This window comes from Pararge aegeria, chromosome 3, assembly GCF_905163445.1.
Source record: "Pararge aegeria chromosome 3, ilParAegt1.1, whole genome shotgun sequence".
Lineage (NCBI taxonomy): Eukaryota > Metazoa > Arthropoda > Insecta > Lepidoptera > Nymphalidae > Pararge > Pararge aegeria.
In genome coordinates this window covers 1,746,296-1,757,084 of record NC_053182.1, presented here as the reverse complement: position 1 = coordinate 1,757,084, position 10,789 = coordinate 1,746,296, and the positions used below count along the sequence as shown (strand labels likewise).

Below are 10,789 nucleotides of genomic sequence, written 5' to 3'. Positions count from 1 at the left end.
GACAATACACACATCGCTACGTAGTTCCATTATAAACGTAGCTTGTGTTATGGGTACTAAGCCAACTGAAGAATTTTAATAAATTATATACATAATACTTAAAATATTTTAAACACCCAGACACATTCACATTGAAAAACATTCATGTTCATCACACAAACATTTTTCAGTTGTGGGAATCAAACCCACAGCCTTGGACTCAGAAAGCAGGGTCACTGCGCACGGCACCAATCGGCTGTCTTAAATAAGATTTCAGCCTGAAATAATTGTAGGTAGGTACTTTATGTATCCACATGCGTGACCAGATGATCCGATTATAATATTATGTAAATTCTATTTACAATTACTACAATATAAGTCGTTAGATAATCTAAACAAAAAGTCCGCGGGTCCTTTCACTAGTTTTAAGGCATAAACCGGTCTGGGGTCTTCAGTGTAATGAAACATTGAACTATAAGTTAAATTTCTTCTTCTTTTGCTTTTTGGCTTTTAGATGTGCCAATCAGTCCGTTGCACTTAACCAATCGCCTTAGTGGAATGTGGTGATCTGCATTGTGTGCTATTAATATATTTAAAAAACTAGTGTCCATAGCCGTAAAAACAGTCTTTATAATAGTAGGTATCCACAGATACAGTACCAACCATATAATCTATGGACTTATAACTGCGTAACTGCTGTCATCTCATCTGTTCTGTCATAACAAAAGTCAATTTTTGTCGAGCTATCTTTGAAGTCGATATTCATCATCTTATTCTTCGTGATTTGGATTTACTACACATATTATAGTTGTCCGTAGCTTAAACATACTATAATGAAAATTATTTTCACATTATTAGAGTAGAAAAACTATACTAGAATAGCAATGGAAGACGTATTAGATGAAGTAGTCTCTTCGGAAGATTTACAAGTAAGAGTTCAATTTATTGCACTATTCACTTCGCATACGTGAGTCACGATGATTGTATTAATTTCGCATTACTTTTTGTAGAAGTTCGAGAAAATTTTTCATGAGCAACTGCATCAAGGCAACGTCACTCATAAAGCTCAGTTCGAATACGCTTGGTGCCTGGTACGGAGCAAATACCCAACCGATATTAGGAAGGTTCGTATTGAGCAAACTTGCTCTTGAAGAGCCTATACGTTAGAGCACGGAAAAACCTTAAAAAAATGTAATAGGCTAAGGAAATGGTGATTTGTATATTTGTCTAAAACTAAAACTGTGACTTTTCCAGCCTGGGGAGCAGACTATAGAAAACTCACTCGCTATTACTTTTGTTATTACCATCTCTCAAATGTCACTTATATGATATATTAGCCAGTGAGCACAATATTTAACACATTCCTATTTATTTTGATTAATTCCCAAATATCTTGTTAATGTTTATGTACCTAATGAACAATTTAAATGTTTCATATTTTTAGTATTTTATAGATATATTTATTTTATATTGGCAAAAATAGCCTAGTGGTTTGGAATTCCTCTCAGGGGGGGACCAAATACAATCCCAGGCATGCTAATCTAGCATCATGGTTTAATTAAGTAATTAGTATTTCTGAGTTGGTGGGATAGAATTAATGATTTTTTAGATTAAATGTTTGAACAAAATTTGTCACCTATAAAGTTATATTTTCAACTCTTTATTTCCAGGGCATTCTTCTACTAAAAGAGCTGTTTAATTCACATTCGGAAGGCAAGAGGGATTATCTTTTCTACCTTGCTATAGGCAATGCTAGGATAAAGGAGTACAATAAAGCCCTGCATTATGTTAAGGCATTCCTTGAGATAGAACCTGCAAACCAGCAGGTCTTAACTTTAGAGGTGAGTTCCTGTACTTCATATTGAATTTAAATGATTAAAATCTAGTAGGACAGTGAGAGATCAACCAGTAACCTTTGCTCAGAATTCAAACTATATAAGTTTGTTTAGTTAAAAAAATACAATCCTAACTATTGTTTTTGTATTTTAGTATAATATACAGCGCAAACTAAAATGAAACTTATTAGTGCTGCCAATTTAGTTAGGTTCAGGGGTCAATGAGAACAATGTGAGACATTAATAGGCTGTGGATGATGATCATGATGATTAAAATTTTTGAAAAGGTTTTTATTATGGGATAATTACTAATGCAATCTTCTATAGGTACTTAGCTTTATATAAGGACCATAATAATATCCATTTTTTTCAAATGAAAATTTAAATGAGCTGTGGACTAATCTTTCTGGTTTATAAGAATATCTATTTATAAATGAGATAAAAGGAGCATAAACAATTTATCAGTTGACAGGTTTAAATAAAGTTGATAAAAATTATCACAATGCTCAATTTCTTGAGGCAGAGGAGTAATTCAAAATATTCCAAATAAACCAGTACCCAAAAAAAAAAGGGGTGATATAAGTTTGACCTTGAATCTGTGTGCAACCTTTATAAATATCTGGGATATCAAAATACATCAGAGGGCACTACAGAAGTTTGTTGACACTATGGACGTTTTTTTTTTCTTGTTGTCACTTAGTTTAGTTTTATTGTCAAGGTTTGTGACCAAACATGCAAAATATACCTGTCATTGCTATAGTACATTTTCTATTGGCTATACAGGTAGTTATAAGTCTATAGTGTTAAACATTACAAGTAAAGGGTTTTGAACTCATACTTAATGAAGTTAGTTGTGATGGGTTTGTTTATGCTGTATTTTTAAGAATGTCTGGTATAAAGGGGGCTACAATAACAACACATAATCACGGGTCTGCTCCCACAATGTGAAAGCCGTAGTAAACAGTTGTAATAAATACCACAATAATATGTTTAATATGTGATATGTCCAACATATTAGGTTTCATTGTAGTCTGTTACTGTGTATGTACATACGTTTAGAGACTGGCATTTAGCCAGAAATTATTGAAGTACATTTATTTGGTGTACTTATAAAAATACTTTCTCATCAGAGAGTTCATACATGTACATATTGTGCTCAAAATAGCCATAACAAAATAATGCTGTATCATGATAAACGAGGCTGATAGGTACATCAGCATATCCAATTTGCGTTAGCAATATCTGAGTCATCAGCGCAAGTGAAGAGTGTATTCGTTTTAAGTTAAACACAAATAATATTCTTCTTTCTAAGCCATTAAAAAAAAAAATTACCAAACAGCCACGGACAATCTGACCTAAAACACAGGTTTGGTCTTTCGGCCTGAAGTTATCGCCGCTCGAGAGAGAGAGGACCTCCTCCGCTATAGGGAAGCGAGTCAAAAAAATGCCATGCCATGTAGTATTTTTATTTTTGTTGCCTTATACAAATAAAAAAAAAATATCAGCTAATTATGAGGTAATATTTATATTTTCATTTTTAAGAATAGGTGGGGTATTTTCAAATATAACTCCCATAATCTACTTAAGAGATTAACCCGCTACCACCTTAGAGTGCATCATCGTTTACCGCCAGGTTAGATTGCAAGGGCTAACTTGTAGATGCTTAAAAAAAAATTGGTTGTCTGTAAAGTCGGCTTACTGACGATAGTTGAACGTGACATCGTCGTAAGAAAATACTGATGGAATGGTTGCATTTTTCAAAAGAAAATTTTAATTTTATTTGTTTGATAGATATTATCGTTGCTATAAACAATTGACACCACATTCACTTTTCACTGCACTTCATCCTTGCCGAAAACATGTAAATGTATTATTGTATAGAAGCTGTCCACGCGGACGCATCGCTCACTCAAGTAGGAGAGAGGCAGATGTCGAACGCGGAGGCCGACTGTGCCTCTTTGTCGCTCGTTCCGCGCTCTCGCTTGCACTTCAAGCCTTGAATGGAACGCCTCAGAGCGAGGTAACGCCGCATACGTCATGTTTTTTCGTGCGTGCAGCCGGCTCCATAGAATTATAAGACGTTGTCACGTTAAAAATAAGAGCCCTCGTCGGCGTTCTTTACATTCTAACTAAGAAGATGGACTACTTTCGCCAAAGGTTGTCTGGGAGAGATCGCCTTAGCGATAAGACCGTTTTTGCACATCTAAACTAGTTTTTTAATTTTATCTATTGTGTTTTTTTTTGTATTTAGTTTTTGTGTGTGCAATAAAGAATTTAATAATAATAATAATAAGAAGGATGAAAAGGACTAGCGGGAATACACACACTATTACACCAAATACGAATTTGCCACACATGTACACTTTAAATTAGTAAAATAAAATAAAACTGCGCTGGAAATGTATATTTATTTATATAATATATATATATATACATTTCCAGCGCCAGATCAACAAGCGCATGGAGAAGGAGGGTCTGATCGGCATGGCGGTGGCGGGAGGGGCTGTACTCGCGATCGGGGGGCTCGTCGGGCTCGGTATCGCGCTAGCCTCCACCAAGAAATAGCATTTGGCCTTCCTGTGAGTATAACAACACCGGTTTTTTTTAAATAATTAATAATGGCTGTCTAGCCCCAAAGGACTTTAGTCAGTAAGGTTATCACCATACACCGACAAAGACGTGCCGCTAAGCGACTTAGCGTTCCGGTACGATGTCGCGTAGAAACCGATTAGGGCTTGATTTTAATATAAATGGTCCTGGCTCCAAACAGGTTTGCCCGTTACTATCTTAGACTGCATCATCACTGAACAGCAGGTGAGATTGGTGTCAATTGCTGACTTGTAGGGGCATTAAATAAAAATTAAGAAGGTATAACGTTTTGTGACAATTAATAATATACTAGCTATTGCCCGCGACTTCGTCTGCGTTTGATTTTGTTTTTTGATGTGGCATTCAATTTAGTTGTAGTTCTAAAAAAAATAATGTATTCAGTATCGCTAAGCCTTAAATAAGGGGTTTGTTGCCGTCCGCTGAGGAGTTCTGTCATCTATCTCCAACCACATTCATCAGATCTACACAAAGTTTGGGCAAAATTAAACACATATTATAACCTCTATAGTACAAAAATAATTATTTTAATCGGTTATCATTTGTCCGAGTTATGGTGTAAAATCGTCAAACACTTTCATCCCCTCTCCCAAAGGAACCGAGCTTAATGTCGGGATAAAAAGTATAGTAGTCGGGATAATATATATTACTTCTAACACTTCCAAGAATATGTGTACAAAGTTTCATGAGGATCGGTTGAGTAGTATGTAGTGCGTTGGTTAGGCGGTCGAAGTCACTTTCGGAGGGCCGAGTTCGAATCCCAGCACACACCTTTAACTTTTCTAAATTATGTGCGTTTTAAGTAATTAAAATATCACTTTCTTCAACGGTGAAGGAAAACATCTTGAGGAAACCTGCATACCTGAGAGTTCAACATAATGTTCTCAAAGGTGTGTGGAGTCCACCAATTGATCAATCCGCACTACGCAAGCGTGGTGGAATACGGCTTAAACCCAAACGATGTATTATGCTTTAGTTAAATACCATAATAATACATAAATAATAAAAAAATATATATGTTTGTCTCTTTCCAGAATGAACGCACTAGTCGGCGTTCATTACCTTCTTACTAAGAAGAAGGACAAAAAGGACTAGCGGTAATACACACACACTATTACACCAAATACGAATTTTCCACACGTGTACACCTTATATTATATCAAACTATGTACAAAAACTAGAGTGAATATACTCTACTGAACTAAAAGGCTTTTTTAGACATGGTTAATTTTGTTTGTCATACGGTAGAAACGCGATTATTCTAACGTATTTCCGTAGTATATAATATTCTAGTAAATGTCACGGAAGTTGGCGTTGATCTGTCAAAGTTGTCTGTTTGAAGATTAGCCCGATAATCTTCGGTACAGCCAATCCGATTTTGATGCGACTTTCACTGGCAGGTAGAAAACTATGCGTGAAGTAATGTTTATGATATTTTATACATTTGAACGAATTTCTATGGCACTTTTTCACTTATGATAGAGGTGGACTTATTAAGCAAACATAATACATTACATTACCTACACATAGTCAAAAATATGTATAAAATGTATAGAAAAAGTTTTGCTCATAGAAACCATCTCTAGTTTACAATAATCGTCTCCTTTTTTTCGTCATATTAACCAACAATACCGTTTTTCGGAATCTGGAATCGAATAATCGGGTTTCTACTTCATTTGAAAAAGTGTACTTTATTTATTTTCTAAGAATAAAACATAGTAATATAATATAATATTATGTGATACAATAAATAATTAATATGTATAATTTATTCTTATAGCTATAGGCTTCAGTGTAGTTAAGAGCATGTTATGATTACTTATGCATATGTAATTAATTCCATTTAAATAAATATGGTTGGTTTTTTAAAAATATTTTTTTTGTTTTAAATTTATATAATCTATTCTCTTTTCTAAATTATACATTATTGGCTACACTTAAATATTTCTAAATGCCCTATAAATATTTTTAAAATATATGCTGTACTAGCGAACCCGCCCCGGCCTCGCACGAATCAATGTTTTTTTTTGGGGTCCGCGTAATCTTCATTCTCCTTCTTTTTTTCAAAAGCTTATTCAGCCTTTATTTTATAAATAACTTAAAGGAAAAAAGTACACTGTAAATAGCTTAATAACTGTTTTACAATTTATTTTATTCGAAAGTAATAGAAACATGTCCTGGAAATGACAGCTAAATAAAACCCACAAGTTTTTCCAAACAATTATTTTTATTATCTTGTTTATCATAATTTAGTGGAGCAGCATACATATAGTACACTAATGCAAAAGGCAGAAGCGTGGCGTTCATTTAAAAAAAAAATTAAGAGTGTTACCAATAGAAAATCTTTCTACTATTTTAGTAGTTCTTGAAGGTGGCAACTGGCAACATCGTATACAGTTCATAGTGCACCAAATATAGCTGTAGAGTTGACATGTATTATGTCACGCTTGTGTCAATTATGTCTACCCATTTTATCGTCCTATCTCATAGAAATAGGGCAAGAAAATGGTAGATATACAAGGTGTAACAGAATTACAAAATAATATTGAAGGATGCATACGTATTTTTCATAAGGAATCCCTGTAAAAATATTAAATCAAATGGAGCATATTTATTTTTCCATACAAACGAATTCAAACCATTAGGTATGTGTTATGACAACCCTATTGAAGATAAAAACCTACACGCGCATAGTACCAACGCGTCGCGACGCGTACCTTATAATGTTACAGGAGTCACTTGATTTTACTTTTGCATGTGATGTTAGGGCAGTATCTGATTTCTTTCAGTAAAAATTATGGCAATGGTTTCCTCAAAAACTATTAGGTTTCGGTTTCAAGGATAAGTCACAGACACAGTACATAATGTACCTCTGAAGCCTATGAAGTATTTTCATTTACATGTTGTATATCGTGCGCCCATCGTAGCCCATCGGACCCGGATTTATTCGTTTCCACATGTGACACCTCTGCGTAAAGAAAAGTCAATAGTCAAAATTTCCAGTTATTTGAGTCCCAAGTGAACATAAGGTCTCTGTTGGTAAATGTATGTTGCTTTGGGCGTAATATTATGTTTGGATGCTTTTTCCTTCAAGCGAAGATGATTTCAGGAGTTTTATTATCCAATAAGGTTATTGGAAGACGATCATGATAATTTAATAACGCTATTTTAAAATGAGCTGTATTTATCAATCTTCAGTGGATTCAGCCGCGTTGGTTCATGATACCGGTGGCATCTCCGTTTGCAGCGAATTTTAGTACTAAAATATAAAAAAAAAAATTATTGACCATCTCGTTAGGTTGAAGCGCAAAAGTCAATAGCCTTTAGGCTACTTTATCGCTGAATCGGAGATAAGCGGAATTGATCAATCAGATTATTTAAAAGTGACGTGATAATATCACACCGTCAAGTCACAAGTCCCTCTTATTAACACCGATAATTGATGCAAGCAAACATCAATCAATCACTGAACCAAATATTATAAATGCTCAGAGTTTTCGTTTGTTTGTTCTCCTTTCACGCAGGAACGTAGCTACGACCGTGATTATCATAAAGATACTCACTCATAGCCGAAGAATGTCATTCGCTTCCTTTTATCTCGGAAAGATAAAACAATAGTTTATTAATAATCCTGATTGGTGTATCCCGTAAGTATGACCTCTCTACGCCCAGATTTATGAAAGAAATGTCAGAGTGCATCTCAGCTACAGCTAGGCTGGGTTCACTATTAAATCGTCCCGACAATTTTACAAAAATAAATAAAAGTTATCATTTTTAAATAATATATTTTTTAATAAAGAAACCGGTAAATATTCTTTGACAATTTGAGTGCGTTTTTAGTATACCTGACAACATTCACTTGGAACAGACTACAAAAATTAATAACAACCTGCATATTGAGTAGTTTTCAAACTATATAATTAACGAACTATTAACTAATTATTCGAGAAAACTGTGAAAACTGTTGTGCTTTTATTGTACAAAACATAATTTTATAATATAACAAATAATCATTACTTTTCTTTCCATAAAGAAAGTTCACAATAAAAAATAATAATGATCGTCATTATTAAAAACGCTCAGATAATACATATTATTAATAATAATTGCGAAAAATAATGAGTCTTACACGGACTAATGAGGTATAGTCGAGGGACTAATATAAACAAAAAAAAAATGCGAATGCTACCAATTCTTTTGTGCACTAAACTTTTAACTGAACTTCTATTTCAAGTTTAATAACGACTAAGAAATCAGCCTTTTTCAAAGAACACCTTGCGAAACCGTTCAACTAATTTTACGGAGTGTCTTTAAAAGGTTAACCATTAAGTTTCGAATTTCGCTTAAGGATGGTCTCTTTGCAAAAAAACGGTGGTCGCACAACAAACATCCCAAATGCAAACTGCATCCCACTTCTGAATTTTACGTACATGCATATTCGACAAAGAATATGAAAAAAAACTGAGTCCAGAATGCAATTTAAATATGAAACATTTTTTTTATTGAGAATGTTTCAATTTAGTCTAGTTAAATTTAGGCGTACAAAAGATTTGGCAGTCATTGTGGAACTTTCAAAGTTCAAAAGGTAACTAAACATACTTTATACACAATACTACGAGCATAATGATTGACTTAAAGCCCTAACTATCATAATATCTCCACTGGTATATAATTATAGTATAATCAACAACGAACGGGTCGTTACGTGTAGTTATATCGAAGAAACTAACAAGTTTACAGAAGGTAAAAAATAGTTGTTAATGTATCTGAAATTAACCTTTACTAGTTAGCATTTAAATCATAAGACTCGAAACGGCAATGTGACATAACAGTGAAAAATTTAACTTACTTTTTGAAATAGCCTCTTTAGATTGACTGATGGATACCAAGTTGTCGGAAGTATTGTAAAAAAAAAAAAAAAATTTTTTTGTGCATCAAGTTTTTTGTTGCCGTACAGTCTACGGTGGCACTAGCATGTGTCTGTCTGTTTGACTCCATGGCAATTCAATTATATTTTTTTAGTCCGTTGCATTAAAACTGACATTTATGTTTTAATTTGCCCCATCCGCAACATATAGAACTAAAAATGTTAATTGATTTGTAGGTTTAAGTATTGGGCCTTTTTTGTACTTTATATATGTATGAAAGAAAATCTTTTTATATGTTTAAAAACACGCATATCAGTACCTCCGATATAACCTCAACATCGCCCCCTATATTTAACTTGTGGTATGCAAAACTGTGTTCTGAAAAAATATATATTTCTTAATCACATTCTGGTAACTGACTATTGTAAAGTGTACCGTGCTTCAACGTCTATGTATCTGAGTATAATCTAAATAAACAAGTCAATCTTCTATAACGTAATGACAAAAATAAGCACACTTCTCTCTTTCTAAACAATCAAAACTTATTTACATTCAAAAATAATAATTACTTACTATGGCAACACCGTTAACTGTCAACAAGATTACTGTGGGACAAGCCTAGCTGTACAACTGACGGCGCCAATAATCGCGCATATCTATACCGACTTTACTAAAATTGAAGCACTAAAATGTAAGCTTCATGTTATGAGACATAAAGTAAACTTTTCCATACTTTTGTGCCAGTAATATACGATGAGTGGGCCACATCAGCGTTGCGATATATATAATTCTGACAACACTTTATGTCATATGGTATAAAGCTCTCATTTAAATGCTAAATTTGAGTCGAGTCGGTGTTGGTTATTGCCACCGCTATCAGTTCTAGAGCTACGCTAGTCGCACTATTTTGTTTACGCAAATCAAACTGACGCAATACGTCAAATCTCACTAACTTAATTAAAAAATAATATTCAATCAACCCGTAGCACTTATTCTATTTGTATTATGCGAACTTGTCTCTGCCATCCCACACCGCAGCTCCTATTTTACGAAACGTGTGATTGGTGCGTTACGATCGGCGCATCCGTTGTTATTGGCTGAATTTAAAGTATGGTATATAAAACTGGAAATTCTAGCCAATGGAAAGAATAGCGATCACATACGTCTTTGAATCAAGGTTCCGCCACACTGGCCCGAATGTAAGCAATATTTTATAAGCAAACTGGATATTAGAGGTGGCGTTAACCTGTCAGATTAGTTGTCAAATTATTCCATACGAAATGGCAGATTTACGTGTAATGTCGCTCAGTAATGCTCCAAAATTATCCTTGGCATGGGACTAGGCTTTTGTTATGGATTATGATTTCAAGAGTCAAGTATCTGAATTGTTGGCTCAAACTGGTGCCTCTAAACTACAATAAGGTCTAAAACTAAGCTGCTCTAATAACAATTTGGTAGGATACGAGTATCAACGTAACAACTTTGTAAGGATTCAATTAT

At 34.1% G+C, this 10,789-nt stretch overlaps 1 protein-coding gene across 1 annotated transcript; it reads left to right on the top strand.

Moving 5' to 3' along the window:
- The first annotated feature begins 693 nt into the window (after positions 1–693).
- LOC120637330 (mitochondrial fission 1 protein) lies at positions 694–6,295 on the top strand. The gene is made up of 5 exons (XM_039909124.1): positions 694–908; positions 990–1,103; positions 1,650–1,820; positions 4,257–4,393; positions 5,456–6,295. Exons 1-4 carry the CDS (start codon positions 864–866, stop codon positions 4,377–4,379), a joined length of 453 nt encoding a protein of 150 aa, XP_039765058.1. The 5' UTR covers positions 694–863; the 3' UTR covers positions 4,380–4,393; positions 5,456–6,295.
- Positions 6,296–10,789: the final 4,494 nt, after the last annotated feature.